Source organism: Uloborus diversus, chromosome 6 (assembly GCF_026930045.1).
Source record: "Uloborus diversus isolate 005 chromosome 6, Udiv.v.3.1, whole genome shotgun sequence".
Taxonomy (NCBI): Eukaryota; Metazoa; Arthropoda; class Arachnida; order Araneae; family Uloboridae; genus Uloborus; species Uloborus diversus.
In genome coordinates this window covers 101,281,888-101,299,861 of record NC_072736.1, presented here as the reverse complement: position 1 = coordinate 101,299,861, position 17,974 = coordinate 101,281,888, and the positions used below count along the sequence as shown (strand labels likewise).

The 17,974-nt window shown below is 34.9% G+C and overlaps 1 protein-coding gene across 1 annotated transcript in view; it reads right to left on the bottom strand.

The window, feature by feature from the left end:
• The window catches only part of LOC129224893 (roundabout homolog 2-like), a 69,771-nt gene that overhangs the window by 26,764 nt on the left and 25,033 nt on the right, over positions 1 to 17,974 (bottom strand). Inside the window, exons 8-16 of the mRNA XM_054859438.1 lie at positions 16,806 to 17,003; positions 15,812 to 15,901; positions 15,279 to 15,440; positions 14,628 to 14,807; positions 11,016 to 11,140; positions 7,432 to 7,657; positions 6,278 to 6,393; positions 3,160 to 3,331; positions 1,909 to 2,115 (exon numbers count right to left, since the gene is read on the bottom strand). Of these exons, the coding sequence (XP_054715413.1) occupies positions 1,909 to 2,115; positions 3,160 to 3,331; positions 6,278 to 6,393; positions 7,432 to 7,657; positions 11,016 to 11,140; positions 14,628 to 14,807; positions 15,279 to 15,440; positions 15,812 to 15,901; positions 16,806 to 17,003 (1,476 nt within the window). The remainder of the gene's footprint in view (positions 1 to 1,908; positions 2,116 to 3,159; positions 3,332 to 6,277; positions 6,394 to 7,431; positions 7,658 to 11,015; positions 11,141 to 14,627; positions 14,808 to 15,278; positions 15,441 to 15,811; positions 15,902 to 16,805; positions 17,004 to 17,974) is intronic.

The following is a 17,974-nucleotide window of genomic DNA, read 5'->3' as shown; positions in this document are numbered from 1 at the left end:
TTTCATAAATGCAGATTTCTCACTATTGTGAAAATAAAATTTTTAGTGCCAGTTTACTTATAGACACAGTTTTTATAAGGTGTTTCAATTTCAGCTGCGCTATGGCCCGTCCAGATTGACTGAGCCTCAAGCTTGAGCGTAAATGCAGTCAAATTAGCTGGTCAGTATTTCCTTTTAATTATGCTTTACCTTCTGCCATATATATACGCTTTGGGAGCTTTCCTGGTAATTTAGAAAGCTGCCAAGCTATAGCTACATTTAACAAATCTGAAAGTTCCTGATATACGCTCTGTCGCAAAAAAATATATGCTCCTAGAAGAGTTAGAGCCACAATCATGAAACTCGGCACAAATGCAGTTTGGTAGCCGATATGCAAATGATTAAAATTTCAGCGCCAATGAAACAACGCTAAGCGCGCTGTGAGCATGTGAGTTGCACACGTGGGAGAGTGTAAAAGCATGAGTACTTGTGCCGTAGGGCTATTCAATCGAATCTGTTGACTTGGGTAGACTGTATTGTGACTTTAGATGCCTATAAGAAGTAACCGGCGACAGTACGAAGAGCTGACGGAGTTTGATAGGGGCCGTATAATAAGGCTCAGAGAAGCAGGTTGGTCAAATAGGAGAATCGACCGCCACCTCGGTCGGAGTGATATGGTAGTTGCTCGGTGTTGGCAGCAGTGGATCACGGAATTGAGAGTCTACCGTCACGGACGGTCAGGGCGTCCCAGGGACACAAATGAACGCGAGGACCGCGCAATCAGAAGAGCGGCCACGTCGGCACCGACAACGTCGCTAACATCAATTCAGCGTCCTTTACCTCCTTCCAGGCATCCGGTGGTATCAAGGGAAACCATTAAGAGACGACTGGCCGAAGTTGGCTTAAGGAGCCGATGACCATTAAGGCGCTTGCCACTGACCCCACATCACAGGCAGTGTCGACTGGGTTTTTGCCGACCTCGGGCAGCTTGGAGAATAACAGACTGGAGGCTTGTGATCTTCAGCGATGAATCCCGATTCAGTCTCAGTGCTGATGATCACCGTACACGTGTGTGGAGCCGCACCGGCTAGTGCTCCGATCCGGCATTTGTTGTAGAGCGGCATACAGCCATTTCACAAGGTGTGACAGTGTGGGGAGCGATTTCTTGAGACACACGATCACCTCCAGTTGTTCTCCAAGGCACTCTAACAGCTCACAGATACGTTGACAGTATTTTAACGCCGATTGTTCAGACTATTTTATCATGTCGCCCAGGTGCCATTTATCAGCAGGACAATGCTCGTCCATATACTTCGCGACTCTCTCAACATTGTCTTCAGGGATATGACGTACTCCCATGGCCCGCCAGGTTACCAGACCTTTCGCCAATAGAGCGTTTCTGGGACATGCTGGGAAGGCATCTGCAGCCATCCCGGGATACAGGGGAATTAACGACGCAGTTGCAAAGAGTATAGCATGATCTTCCGCAGGGGGTCATAAGTGACCTAATTGATTCGATGCCACTTCGTGTTTCGGCTTGTATAGCTGCCAGAGGTGGCTTTACTACCTACTGACTCGTAACCTTTTGCATGTAGTAACTGCTTAATAAAATTATCTTTTACTCTGAATTTTTAATCATCTTCTTATCTCATACACTACATGCCTGCCAAGTTTTGTGAGTGTAGCTCAATTTCTTCTGGGTGCATATATTTTTTTGCGACAGAGTGTATTTTAGAAGCTTGTTTGGCTTTATTCGGAACGTTCCTGAGTAATTCAGAAAGATCCCAGGTTAATTTCAAGAAGATTATTGACTTACAGCCAGAAAATCTCCCGATTTTTGCCAGATATGTTATTAGCAGAAACTAGGTACACTAGCTGCACATCATTTTCTAGCAAAGTCCCTGAATTGTTCTTGAAAATCAAGCTTACCATTAATCTGAGCCTGAAGTAAAGCTTTTTTCCAAGCATTTCTCCTACGGAAGAAGACAGCAACGAGGAAGGCGGAGAGTAAAAGGAAGACGGAGCAACCGAGAAGAGCGATGAACCATGGTTGTCGAAACACTGCACCAAACCCACTGCCATTAGAACGACGACGCAGTCCGCCCGATCCATCGGACGAGCTGGATAAGCGAGGATCTGGAGAGAAGAAAAATGTGTAGAACATGGGAACACTGTTGTTAAAAAAATTTTCACATCATCTCATTATTGTCTACGATCCCGCTGCAAAATTTTACCCCCATCTGTTTCTTAGATTAAACATAATTTTTGTTCATAACTACCATTAGAGGTGATTGTTTCTGCCAGGTTGCCTATCCCAAGTAGAGGAAAATCGCACCGCCATCTTGGGTTCAGGTGAGTTTTTAAAATTTTCGTTTTAAAACTCAAAAAACTATTAGTTTGCTAGTAAAATTAGTCAGTGATGAATTAAAGAGCATAAAATCTTTAATCAGACTAACGTTAGTCACCATATCATTGTTCTAAAGGAGAGCGTACAAACTTTCGTCTAGTGCATCCAAAGGTTGGGCGTTCTCATAGCACTGGTAAATAATTGTAGATTATTTTTAAAAATAGAATTATGTTGTTATGGCTCAATGCGGAGTAGGAGTCTGCATAAAATACAGTAATACCTTGAAAATCTCCTTTTTTGGACTTATGACAGTTTGGACATGGGGTACAAAATTATCTTCAAAACGGTGTTTTTTTTTTAATTGTTGTTGTAAAAGGTGAGGAATTATTTAATTTCAAAGTAAAAGTTTTAGTTTTTGAACCAAAGCCTCAAAAGTAAAGTGATTTGTTGGCCTTTCACAGAGTACTAAAATTTAACAAGGGGGGGAATAGGCAGTTTTTCAAAAAATCATAGGAATGCTTTTAAAAGGTATAGTTTTATGTTATTTAATCAATCAACTAATGGTTTCATCAGCAAGTAAATAGCTTTTGAGATATAAAATGAAAACTGAAAACACACTCTCAAAATCCAAGATGGCGGTGCGAGTTCTCCCTACTTCTGGCTCATATTTCGGTAGGCAACCCGGCAGAAACATTCCTCTAATCCTCATCACGTATAAAAAATGTGTTGCATTTTAAAAGCAGATGGCGCTAGAAATTTTATATTGATTTTTACACTATTGAGAAATGTAAAACCATAATTATTTCATCTGATTTTAGATTAAAATACGTTACCGATAACCATTCCAACTAAAGGTGTAGAAGGCCCTATTCCAGCTCGGGTAAATGCCTCAGCTCTGACTTTGTAAGTCATTCCGGCTGTCAAGTTCTTCAAAACGATGGATGTTGTGGTTCCATTGGTAGTGAGGTTCGAATGAAGAGTAGAACTGTTGTCGAATATATGAATCTGTTCGAAAAATAGAAGTAAAGTGAAATAATATTTTTTGAAACAATGCAAAAATTATCAGCAAAAGCTCCTTTTACACAATTAATTAAACACTTATTCTAATAAGTAATTGAAAAGTTCTAAAGTTAGCTTTAGTGCGAGTTATGATTTCTCTCAGATTACATTATTATTTTTTCATTAAAAAGGCATTTCCTGTTTCCGTAAAATGACTGTAAATGTTAAAGAACTATTTTTGTAATAATACGCATTAGAGTAAATTGAGAGACAACAATTTGATGGTGGAAAATCGACGTTAGTTGAAAGAATACTCAGCTTATTTAAATCTAGATGAATTTCTTGTTCTAATTTACTAATAAAACATACAACGCCATATTTGAATGAATTCAGTACATTAGGCAATAGTACTAAATTATTAGTTTTCTTTCTTTTTAACCTTGTTTAAAAGTTTTCGTTTTGTATATCTATGAATAAGGACTCTGGGTTTCCTGATGCAGAGACCGAGAAAAGTCGTAACATTTTAGGTGCCAACATAAAATTTTAGACTCCAGACAAACTATTCTCGGAGTTTATAGCAAAATTGAAAGTAACATAGCTAGAAAACAATTTTTGTTCTTAAAGAGCTAGTCACCAAAGTATTTGTTTGCCTCTCCGACAGCCTGGAGATCTCAATTTGTTAGGCAAAGTCCTAGTGGATTAAAGTATCGAGATGATTAAAGGAGCCTAGTGAATTAAAGGCTGAACGGAATCGAAGGGTTCCAGCTACCACACATCGCCAAAACCCCATCGAGTACATGCGGAGTAGATACTCCGAAAATCCATGGGTCTGAAAGTCTTGATGTCAGTCACTAGCAGTTATTGGGCGCGGCGTACTGAAGACTTTTCCTTCTTTTCAGTACTATGCCGAAGTTGTAGAAGTGAAAATAGATTGGTGCTACCCTCCGTCTAGCAGTGTCGCACTTGACAGAGGCAATGGGATCCTGATCGGTAGGGCATCAGACTTGTGACCGGAGGGTCCCGGGTTCGATCCTAGTCGGTCGAAGATCCACCGTCTTCATTAATAGTGACTGGGGGACGTTAAATGAGCTCATGGTCACAAAGTCCTCCAATGAAAGGATTCTTCTGGGGGGTGCTACCACTCTGAACTTACGACTGGGCAGATCTTTATCTGTCCAGTGGCTAACTGAGTGAGACAGTGAGTAGTCAATGGGTGCCACCGGAGTCAGGTCTGTACCTGGGTCTACGGTGCCTAGAGTCGTAAGTGGATTGAACTGTTCCTGAAGGACGAGAGGGGTCCCCGGCCAAGAGGAAGGACCCTGAGAAACCCTAGATGGTAGTGAAGGGCGGAGGTCCCTAATTGTGTACCTCTGGGGGTGCTGGACCAAAGATTACTCGATTTCTGGTCTGGATCAAAAAATCAGAGCTGTCTTTTCAGGTTCCCATCCAACTGGTTAAACCACAATAGTGGTAGGTACGGGGGACCCTGGAGTGTAAAACGTTGCACCTGCCTTGTCATTTAACGCTGATAAACCAAAAAAAAAAAAAAAAAGAGTAAGTGCGGGGGTCACAGTGGTGCCCAAATCATCTCGATTTATCATTTCTTGGAGGGAAATGAAATAAAATGAAATGTTTTTTTTTAAAGTGAACAACTTTTCCTCTATAATTTATTCCATCAATGACGGTTATAAAATTATTTTGAACAAAAACGCAGAAACTTTATAATTTCTAAGCATCTACTATGAAACGTGACCGACTAAGTAGAAAATAAACTGTCTTCAAGCTTGTTAGCCCCTATGCAAATGTGCCTTTATATGATAACTTCGTGCAAAGTGTCTATCAACGAATTGTTTCTTCCCATTCATTTTTATGGCTACCATTCACAAAGTATGAATAATAAGCATAAATGTATTCACCGTAATGTGATTTAAGATAAGTTGAGGAAGTTTTTATTGTGTTTACGCTCTAATGATTTTATTATTGGCTAAATGTAATTTAATTTTATGCTTTTCTCCAGTAACTATGATGATCTGAGAGAAAACAAAAACTGTGCTAGAGGTAAGAAAAAAATTCTTTCGTAAAAACCTGTAAATTCATATTGATTTTTATCAGGAAAACTAGAATTTTAAATTATTATTATTAGTACATATTATTATTGTTATTATCATTGTTATTATTATTATTATTATTATTACATATTATCATTGGTATTATCATGAATATCACCGTTATTATTATTATAATTATTATTGCTATTATTGTACTTGTTATCATTGTATTACTATTGTTATTATTTTTTATTGATTATTACTGTTATTATTTTTGTTATTATTATTGACACCATTATTATTATTATTATTGTTATAATAATAATAATTATTATTATTATTGTTATTCTTTTTGTTTTTGTATTAATCGTATTGATAAGTGCATGAAAATTTTAAATAATATTAAATCTGGCTACTTTATGCTTGAATATAGATGGATCACAAATTTTGAACAGTTATGGATTGATTACAAAGGTATAACTGCCGTTTATTTGGTAAAGTACTTTATTATAAAAATGTTAGAAGATTTTAAAAACTATTTTGATTAAAAATGTCTCACTTTGCATAGTCAGGAAAACTTGAAAAATATGATAATAAAGAGCACAAAAATACTCTAAATGTGCCATTCTATTAAGCAATATGAGACAAATACAATAGAATGAAGTACGTATATATCGTCGCCTCAGAGCAACAGTAAGACATCTAATCCCAGGAATAACACTAAGATATCTTGCTGTTGCTCTGAAGCGACAATATATTCCACAAAATTACTTGCAGTCTAGAAATGAGTTTGTATAACTTCTGAGTAAAATAGAAATTTTATGCATGAAAAAAGAAGATAAATAATAGAGTAACTCCATGAAATATTATTGTTAAGAACAATTTAAAATATAGTTATGCGTACCACATATCCTCTGAGTCCACCATTGATATGTTGAGGAGGAGGTGGAGACCAAGAAATGGCTGCACTGTTGGCTCCCAAAATTTCTACTCGGAGATTGTCTGGAGGTGCAGAAGGCACTGAAATTCGAGCAGAAAGGTAAATATAGTCACGAGAATTTGAGATGGTTAATGCTCGAACTTCTTTGCACTTACATAACGTCACCACAAAGTAACAGAAGGCTAATTGTTATTCCTTGGATCAGATATATTGCTTTTGCTGTGACGCGACGGTATGCATTAAAAATGATTAAGATTTAGAAAGATGAATATTTTTTAATGTTGTCCAAACGTTCAACAATTTTATAAAAACGAAATTTTAATGCTATTATTCCGGATATATTTTATTAGCTATTTCACTTTAATTTAACTGCTTGAAGCTATAACCAGCTTTGTCACTTTTTCCACTTCAATTTTTATACGTTTCTTGAAAAATAACAGTCCATTTGAACGCCCAACGCTTTGTTCTGCCCTTAATGAAAGCTAAGAGCAGCAGTTGTGTTGATTTTTTCCATTTTAATATATTTATGTATCATTTTAAAGAGAATAAAAGAAAAAAAGACTACCTTTCAAAACTTGGTTGCAATCCATGACTACGAAAACTTTATTTTGTCAGAAACAAATTTCACAGAAACAATTCATTTTTAATGTTTAGGTTCATATGCACAGAAGTATACTCTAAAAAAAGTGGAATGTATAAATTTTTAAAAAAAATAATAAGTATTAAAAATGCGTTAAAATTATAATCAACATTGAGAGAAAATTATTTCTCATTACCTTCTTAGTCTTAAAAATACTAATGTTTTGTAAATGATAATTTTTTATACGTATAAATGATAACTCTCATATTATTTCTGTATATTATAGACACGACATCAATTTACGGATATACAGACGAGTCCTCATATTAGAGTATCGGTTAAAAGAATATTCCGCATAATATAATACATTTTTAATGTACCAAACCAATGTATTATTTTGATCCTGGTTAATGGAATATCCCGCATATTAGAATATTTTATCGTGGCAAAATGGCTATTCCATTAAGCGGGTTCGACTGTAATATTTAAAATAACAGGTTTATAAAAAGTCTGAAGTATTCGAACAGCGTTTTCTTACCATCCTCTAGAGTCTGGGCACTTTTTGAATTTGAAGGAGGACCCTCGACGCTCTTGTAAAAAGGTACCAGGAAGAGCTCGTACTCCGTATACTTGCGCAAGTCCGTCAGAATGTAGGAGGATGCTCCGCCGTTCATGACCGTCATCATATTGTACTTGCGAGAGCCAGAACTCAAGTCTCGGAAGCGAATGTAGAAGCCCTCCACGTGTTCTTCGGCTCCTTGAATCTAAAACAAGGAACGGTACAGCAGTTAGATTACAGGTATTTGTAGCATTACCTTCTTTTTTGGAGAAGGATATGAACACTGACTCTGCAACTTTGGTCATTGATGTGTGCAAGAAAGCATGACTGTGGTGGACCATTTTCTTTTTAGGAAACCATTGATCATTTTAACAGGAGTAACAATTTTACTGCATTTATATGTTGCAGATTTTAATTATGGTTCACTCCAAAGAAACTATATATGCGGGCAGTTCAACGAACCAGTGCCAAAAAATTATTATTTATTATTATTTTTTAATCAGTGCCGTTAGTTTTGGGGAGATATATAATACGAGGTCTAGTAGAATTGGGAAAAACTCCAGTAATCTCCAGTAATAATCTGTGTAAAAACTGACAATATAGCGTTTTATGAAAGAACAACTAGATCTTATTTGCCAATCCTAAAACAATGTAAGATAGTGTTAAAATTAATATTTAACCTACTAATATGAAATTGAAATGCACTACACGAAAATATCGTTTACTGTCAGATATTACCGTCAGACGTTAATTTTAAGTTTGTAAAGATGAATTTCACGCGCATATGAATTACATAGGTTTTAGGTTCAGCGGTTACTTCCATGTCTATCTTTATGCAAAAATGCATGCATGCTTATCTCAAAGTTGATTAAAAGTGACTTCTATGTTAAAATAACATATTTTGTAATGTGATTTTATTCGTTTATTACTTGAACCTTCAAATAAAAATTTAGATTATTTTCTAACAGCGTTATTATGTTACGCTGAGCAAAGCTTAAGTCTAAAGCACTTGTAGGAAATTAAAGCTGTAAGTTTTTGTCTTTCTGAACTTGAGCTTTGTCTGACTCACCGTTTTTGAGAAAACAATTTTTTTTTGTTTAGGGGGCGTGGCACGTTTTTGCGTGTTTCTCAAATTTGCAGATTTTAATGTGCTTGTTGCTTGAAGCATCCTTATAATGACATGGATTTTTTAATTCCAAATTACTATATGGTCTTGTTAGATACTGTTACAGCTGTCAAATCGGTAACACTACGAGGGCGACGCCCATAAACTCCGTTTAAAAATGACCGAAAATGAATTTTTTTCTATATTCAAGGCCAATTTTCTCAAAGCGCCTTCATGATGACACCAACATTTTAAAATCATTTTCTAGCCACATTTACATACATCAAAAATATGTATCAAAATCGGTGTCACTATAAGGGCGCCAGAAGATATTGGAGCTTTTATTCGATTAATTTAACAAAAACACAAATGTTTAGAATCTAATTACAACTGTCGCCCTCATAGCAGATATCTGATACTACATTAGGTTGATAACCAACATGTTTGTCTAACATTTGCACAAAAAAAAATCGGTGTCACTCCTATTATTTTTGAAAATATAATCGTTCCAAGTTAGTACGTTATGGCGTCTTTTTATATTTATTTATTTAATATTTTCACACCCAGATTTTTTTTTGAACATATTTATTTTTAATTTAATACAAAGAAGTGTACCTTATAACATAAACAGCTTTGGGCAGCAAGAAAGTCTTTTTCTTGAATAGAAAATGTGCGTTTTGATATAGGTACCAGGTGGGTCTATTGTGCATAACATGTCTAGACAAATATAATAATACTTGTCTTGTTTTTCCGGACAAACAAATTTATTTATTCCAATTGGTCTTGACATGCATTTGACCTAAACTTGCAAATGGTCAACTTCTACTATTTTTCTGGGATACCATATTTTCCCATGCTTTAGTGCAACAAAATCAGCATTTTCAATAAGAGATGACCGTCTTTCTGAAATTAGTTGCTTTGATTCTTAATGTTATCTTCGTTTTGGTCTACGTTATCCTCAAATTCAGTTTCAGATTCTGAATGTTCTCTTTCTTCAATATTCTCATTTGATGAATTGAGAATGCATTCGTTTTTTTGTTTCTACCATCGAAAAAAAAGGGATAGGATTTGGTTCATAGTACAATGCTCTGAAGCAATGAACAGTTTTTCCCCCGTTACGAACTGCATTTCTCATCAAGTGTGCAACTTGACAGGGATGTTGTTTTTTCCCAGTATTTTCATCAATCATAAATTGTTCTTATAAATACTGCTTCTGCTTTGAAGTGAACTTGAACTGAGCTCGTAAAGATATGGTCCATCCAATTTCATTAAATTGAACTTGTGGCAATGCAGGGGTATTTATTAGTTGAAGCATTTATTTTGAAGCATTAAATTTGAAGCATTTATATAAGATGTTTGTAAGAGCTTCTCTCTATACATCTTTCGTAGAAAATCCATTTTCAAGTTGAGGTCAAATGTAGGTCAAGAACAATCGGAATAAATAGATTTGTTTGGCCGAAAAAACAAAATGAGTATTGGTATGATAATCTAGACATATTATGCACAATACATCCGCCTGTACCTATATTAAAACGGGCATTTTCTATTCAAGAAAAAGACGCTCTTGCTGCCCAAAGCTATTTATGTTAAAAGATACACTTTTTTGTATTAAATTAAAAATAAATATGTTAAAAAAAAACTATCTGGGGGGGGGAAGATTAAATAAATAAGTACAAAAAAAAAAAAAAAAAAAAAAAAAAAAAAACGCCATAACGTACTAACTTCGAACGATTATATTTCCAAAAATAATAGCAGTGACACCGATTTTTTTTTTGTGCAAATGTTAGACAAACATGTTGGTAATCAACCTAATTTAGTATCAGATCTCTGCTATGAGGGCGACAGTTGTAGTTAGATTTTAAATATTTGTGTTTTTGTGAAATTTATCGAATAAAAGTTCCAATATCTTCTGGCGCCCTTATAGTGACACCGATTTTGATACATATTTTTGATGTATGTAAGTGTGGCTAGAAAATGATCTAAAAATGTTGGTGTCATCATGAAGGCGCTTTGAGAAAATTGGCCTTGAAATATAGAAAAAAATTCATTTTCGGACATTTTTAAACAGAGTTTGTGGGCGTCGCCCTCGAGTGTCACCGATTTGACAGCTGTAACAGTATCTAACAAGACCATATAGTAATACGGAATTAAAAAATCCATGTCATTATAAGGGCGCTTCAAGCAACAAGCATTGTTTTCTCAAAAACGGTGAGTCAGACAAAGCTCAAATTTCGGATTTACATTACATTTATGATAAGAAACAACCTATGTGAAAATAAAGAAAATTAAAAATCCCAACAATCACAACCTGCCTGATCCTTACAGACAATGGCTCTTAATTGCCTTATAGAGGCAAAGGTAATCAATTGTAGTTAAAAGAGAATTACTGAAAGTTTAGATTTGAAGAAATTTTATTTCCTGAAAAAGGAACGTATATTTATGAAAATGAAATTTTTACCTTCCACACAAGTTTGAGAGCCGTTGAACTAATTGGTCGTATGTCCTGGAGTTCTAAAGCAATGGTACTCAGTTGGGTGCGGGCCTCTTCTAAATCGAAATCTGGCAGAAGGTGAGATGGAAGCCCTGTGTGATATAAAAGTAACGTTTTAAGAAATGCAAGTTTAAAATAGGAAAAAAATTTTGAGGTTTTCCTTGGATGTGTGAGCATGCATTTTATGTAACTTTAAACTCCACTATTATCTATCGATATTTTTACAAAGTGCAGGACAGTGATAGTGGTTGTGCCTGTGCGCGTGCGGGTTTGAGATAAAATGAGGTCAAACAAGCTTTTTAATAAACATGCAAAATTTCTTTTCGATCTGTTACTTCTTTTCTTTATGTTACCTTTTTTTCCGAGATATTAGTTTTATGAGTTTTAATCCCTTAATTCCGAAGACAGAAATAATGTTTTCTACGCTTTAAATTGAATGCGAGGTAGAAACAAGTTCTTAAGATGAATGCGGTTATTTTGGCAAAGAAATGAGAGAACTTTTAAATTTGGCTCCTTAATCGGCATACGGCCAAATTAAATTACATCAGCTCAAATAAATTTCTGAAAAACACCACAGTTGGAAAAGCACTTGATTGAATGGCAGACGACTCTGCTCTTCAAATTATGCCATGATGGTGGTCAGAATACCATTTTATTCAGGTTTTCAGCCTAAGTAAAATAAATGATCCGTGTAGTCAGCCCTTTGTTTTGAGCTTCTTCCTGGTGTAACACAAATTCCCCCTAATATCCCTTTTTTAAGTAGAAGTTTAGAAAAATGCATGTTACCAAGCAAAATTACCTATAAACGAAACTTCGGTGTAAAAATATAATCCGGAAGTCATATGAATTCGATATGAATTGAATCATTTATTTCAGAAACCAGTCAAAAGCCAAAATTTTAATATTTAGGAAAACATTTTATATCATTGCATAAATTATTCAATAGGGATTCACATTTCTTTGAGAAAAAATACCAATATATAGTTTCCTTTTAGTTAAAACATTATAATCCTAATCGAAAAGTCTTAGTATGATGTTAAAAATTCTTTTGGGAAATTTTGGAGCTTGGAGCGTGAAGGATTTCTGAAATAGAAGGTTCAATAAAGGGCTTTACATATTTTTCAATACCATAGGCTTTGAAGATTCATTAAGCATCAATAAAGTTCTAAAAATGAAATGAACTTGCCCATTCTTTGAAAAACTTGTAAATATTTTTGAAATGCAAAATATCAAACCAGTTCATTCTCTCATGATTCTCAGTTTTGATACTTTTCTAGGTAGTTTCAATACTTTTCTAAGTTTTATGGATTGATTTTGTTTTTTATGCAGTAGATTTTATAAAAAAAAATAGAAAAATATAACAGTAATGTCATCTCTTGTTTTAAAACAATTTTTTAAGAATTTTTTTTAAAGTTTTGATGTATTAGTTTGTTTAGAGTTAAAAAATAAAGCATTATTTAAAGAACTACAAATGAAAGAAACAAGAAAAGAAACTTTTTCATACATCACATTTAAATGCGAATTGCTGACACATAATTATTGTTTTGGCGCATAGCCTAAGTTTAATGCCTTGAAGCAAAAATCTCTAACATAAAATAACCCGTTCATTTCAGAAACTTGTCGAACGACAAGTGCATTGTTTGAGAAAAACAAGAAAATTGTCTAGTTACATATTTCTGATTGGTGGATGGTCACAAAAAATTAAGCATTTTCAGAGTCTTTAATATCAGTTCAGTTATATCAGTCGTCAGATATATCTTTATTGTAGTGCAATAAAAAGACATACATAATTTGAGGATTTATTATCATCTCTTTAGTGATAAAAGTACATTTTTGATTTATTATTTTGATAAAACGTGAGTACTAAAAAACGCTCGCCCCACTGCTGTCTCAAAAAAAAAAAAAAAAAAAAGAAAATCCTGCTTCAGAAAGTAGCAATTCAAAGAAGAGGCACCATCGGAATGAAAGATGCGCCATGGAAAAAAAATTACATGATTGAGGCAGTGAGAAGCAAAGAAATGTAAGTGGCAAAATAAAAAATTTGGATATAATCAGTACACATGGTAGGTGAACCTCTCCTCTATCTTGGGGCAAGAGATGGTACTGATAGCCCCGGTAATTGCTGCTATACAGCATAATTTAGAAAAAAATATATTAATTTGAATTTTTGGCATCTTGAATTCAAATTATATTTTCCGCAATCACGAGCGTGTGTGTGTATGAATGCGCGTGTGTGTTTGTGTAGGCGCATGTATGTGGGTGCATGTATATGTGTGTATGTATGCATGTGTTGTGTATGCAGTGCTGTATGTGTGTAGGCGTTTGTGTGTGTGTATGTAGGCATATGTGTTTGTGTCTGTGTGCAGGCATGAGTGTGTGTATGTGTATGTGTGTAGGAGTGTGTGTTTGTGTCTGTGCGCAGGCACGAGTGTGTAGGCGTGTGTGTGTATGTGTGTGTGTGTGTAGGATATGGACGCAACAGCAGCATCGTGAGGCCGGTCGACGCGACGGTGGTGCTGGCAGAGGGTGCTGGTGGGAAAATAAAATCAGCGTAACATCAAAAACAGTCAAGTGAGAACAATAAGTAATCGTGATTGCTCAAAAAATTTCAATGAAAGTCTACATAGGATGTTATCTTTAAACGCGTTTTACTCAAAACTTGAAAATGTCCACTTACATCCCTTTGCTTCTCACTGCCTCGATTTAAGAAAGAAACCAGACAAGAGCCGTCGTTTGACTAGTTTCTGCACGAAAGCCAAAATTTAAGGAAAGGCCTTCTTACAATAACAGCTGCGTTTTTGGCATGTTTTCGTACAAAATGTGCGATTACATAAAAAGTAGTCGAAAACTTTGTACTGTATAGTGAATAAAATATGACAACGTATATAAAGTACAAATTCAAATGAAAAAAGGTTAAAAAACCAGCAAACAGCTGTTTCGGCACTCTAAAATACAAGTGCCATCAACAGTGCATTTAAAAACGAAGACAGGTTCAACCCGACCAAAACACAGTCGAGGCGAACATTGGAATGAGAGACGAGTTGTAAAAGATATGAGAGCAGTACCGGAAACGATGACGTCAAGGTTACGTCAGAACTACAGAGGACTGTTGCACTCAGGAGAAAACGTCAAAGACAAAAAAAAAAAAAAAAAATCAAATAACCGACTTCCAAACATTAGGAAAAGGGGGAGTGCTAGACAAATCATTGACGAGAACTGCTCTCATATCTTTTACAACTCGTCTCTCATTCCAATGTTCGCCTCGACTGTGTTTTGGTCGGGTTGAACCTGTCTTCGTTTTTAATTGCACTGTTGATGGCACTTGTATTTTAGAGTGCCGAAACAGCTGTTTGCTGGTTTTTTAACCTTTTTTCATTTGAATTTGTACTTTATATACGTTGTCATATTTTATTCAAAATGTGCGATTATCTCAAAGGAAGTGAGTGCCGCCAATAACTCAACTTTGGAAAAAATATAGTACGTTTGGTTTCTGAAACAAACAGTTCAAATTCATTCACATTAATTGCAAGCGTCAATTTCCACAAACAATGGCAAAATGTAATGACAACAACTACGTACCTATTGTTTTGACGACTTTGCTGCTTGGACTCGGCAGTCCAAGACCATGAGAATTCTCAGCACGGATCAGGAACTGATAATGTGTATCCGGACGAAGATTTTGAACCACGTGACTCTCCGTGGAGACATGATGGGCTGAAACTACCCATCCACTTTGAAGATCACTGCTGTAGTACTCCACTGAAAACACATCAAAATTCTCAAATTGAAAACGGAAAGGAAACTTTGTATTGATCAGGTGCTACACAACAATTAAATCTTTTGTAGTAAAAATTTCTTATTTCAGCGCATCATCATTTGAAATGATTATGTATAAATTTTGAAGATGAACTTGAGATACATAAGATCTCTATTTCTGATTTCACAGAGGTTTATACTGATTTGCTTGCTTAAGAAATCACACTTGTATGGGTTTTTTTTTCTTCTTGAAACTAACAGTTAAAAACAATTAGTAGAAAAGCAATGCATGTAAAAAAAATACAAGCAGTAAATTCATGAATTCAGTTCTAATGAAAAAACTTTGTTCAAACAATAAGTGAAGGGGTAAACTTTGTAAAAAATATCGTCGTGATCGATATGAATCTGTATTAAAAAATGATGTATATAGTTTTAAAATAAATTATGAAGAAGGAGACGAGAAATTTTTCTTACCTCTATAACCTATGAGTGGAGATGCCCCCATGTTGCTACTTCTCTGCCACTGCAAAGTGACGGACGTTTCGGTGACGTTGACTGCAGTGGGCTGACCAGGTGGACGTGGAAATGTTGAGGGATCTGGAGCTCGATGAAAAATTACGTTTGGATTTCGAGGCGCTGAAAACAAACAGAATTAAATGGGGGACTTATGATTTTTCCATTCATGCTGTGTATTTCATTCTACCTGCTTGGAAATTATGAAAGTATTGGTTAAAAACAAAGGTTTGTTTAAGTTGTATTTCTACCAACAAAACATTTTCTGAGCGAAAAATATCGGCTATTTTCGTATTGTAAACCATATTGCAGCTTACAGGCAATGTTCTGTTCAGTATTTTGCAGGCAATCACAATCATTTATTTGAATAACTAAACTAACAATAAGCTATTAAAATATTTATCATTCAAAATAAGTAAAAAATTTATTATTGTGTGTCCTTAAGCTCTAATAACGAATTTCAGCATGAAATGTTTGAATTTCTTTTTACTTACATTCCACAGATAGAGAGGCACTCCATGAAGTTTCACCACTTTCACTAGATGCTGTACAGGAATAGATCCCCGAATCTGTTGGTTGAAGAGCTACAAAAGAATAGACACTATATGAGTAAATTGGAGAATAAACCTAGCTGATTTTTTTTTTGGAGACCCTAGAAATCAACTTTCAACAACTGAATTATGAACAAACTATTAATATTTAACCCTCAATATCATGGAGTAGACTGTAGGCAGCCTCTCGTTCGATTTGCTGCAAAATTCATAAAAATTGGTTTTATAACGTAATCCCGCACTTTAACTCGTGGTAACACTGAACTAACGAACTGGTACCAAAGAAAACAATTATATGATCCTACGTCACAAATTGAAGGACTATCGGTGCTTATGAAAAGGGTTGGTATTTACAAAGGTTTCAACAAATGAAAGACTCAGGACAAGAATGTAATAAACCACATGGTGTGAATTTTCAGTAGACCAATTTCCAACTTATAAAAAATATTTGTAGAATTTTTGAAAGTTTACATTCTATATTCTGCAATACTAAGAACAGATATGTTTTTCTCCAAATGACACAATCCATTGTCATATTCATTTCAATTTTAGTTCTGAGAAACAAAAATTTTGATCGAAAAGCTACTCCTTGCGGCTTGTCACATTTCTGCCCCGAGCCTTCCGAATAATAAAAGATTGCTTACAAAGAAACACCTATTGACAATAACTTAATTTTGATTTTTAAAAAAGTGCCAATACGACTTCTGTACTTAGCATGGCAGATACAGTCTACTTGTGATGTCCAGATACACTTGTCACATATACAGCCCTAAATTTGATACACTGCAATGTAAATGAGGAGCCATTGCTGCTCTAATCCTTATTTTTAAAATTTCACTATAAAATCATTTTTATAGTATTTTGTCTAACTGAAGTTCTAAAGAAGGAAAGGATTTAAAACCCAGTTTTTCGCAATCTGATTTTCTGCATATCTTACCATCAATCTTGAGCGATCCTGAATCCATGACTTTGAAACGCGGACCAGAGGACGGTAGGGGCCCCGAGTTGAAAAGCCAACGAATGGAAGGAGTTGGACTACCAGATGCTTCACAAGGCAAAACAACTCCAGTGTGCAACGGCAATGTCTGATTGGCTGGCCCCAACAGGATGATAGGAGGTGGCAAGTCGCCCACAGCTACAACAATTAAAAATAAAAGTGAATAAAAATGAATGAAAAGTTTCTTTTCATGTTTTAATATTTTGACTAACTTGATTCAATTTTAAATAAATCTTTTATGTCGATCTCTTATTAGTTTTGAAAGGGAACATTTGTAACCTGAAATTTTTTGTTTTTGAGAAATCATCTTTTTTTGCTACTTTCTGGAAATATTCCTCCTAACTTCATACTAATTTCACATGGCCAAGATTCTCACGCACTTCTCATTAAAGAGTTGAAAAATGGTTAGTTACTTTCTTTCACCAATCTTCTCTTCTTTTTTAAAAGTTGTTAATTGAATTATACAAAAGAAAAAAAAGGTAAATATTTGTACAAACAAATTCGACTTTAAACCATGAGATGATAAGTCAAAACAAAGAGGTAAGTTTATGTACAGTGTGCTTAAAAAGTCGTTCACTGATAAAGAAAATTCATTTAAAAGAAAGAACTCCAGATTTTGAACTTTTTTTTCCAAACTTAATTTTTATTTTTATCCCGAATAGTTCTTTTTTACAACGTTAATACACCTCTTCATGTGCAGTGTGCACCTTTAATAGTTCTGAGAAGAGTTACATGACTTTCAATTTCACACCAGTATTAGTAAATTACCTTCGGGGGGGGGGAGACTACATGACCTTATTTGGCACACCCACTTTATAGAAACTTAAATAGCTTTTTCTAAATAAATATTCTTTATCAGTGTCACACATTATAAACACTTTGTGTAGACTAATTCCTAAAGCGCAGTACTAGTGATGTGCCGGATCGTTAGAAAAGTAGATCCGCGGATATGGATCCGGATCCGGATCATTAGTGTCAAGATCTGCGGATACGGATTTCAAAATTTTTTTCAAATTTTTTATTCTTTTATAAGTCTCTCTCTTTTATAAGTCTCTCTCTTTTATAAGTTTCTCTCTTTAATAAGAGTCTTTTATTCAAATATTTAAAAT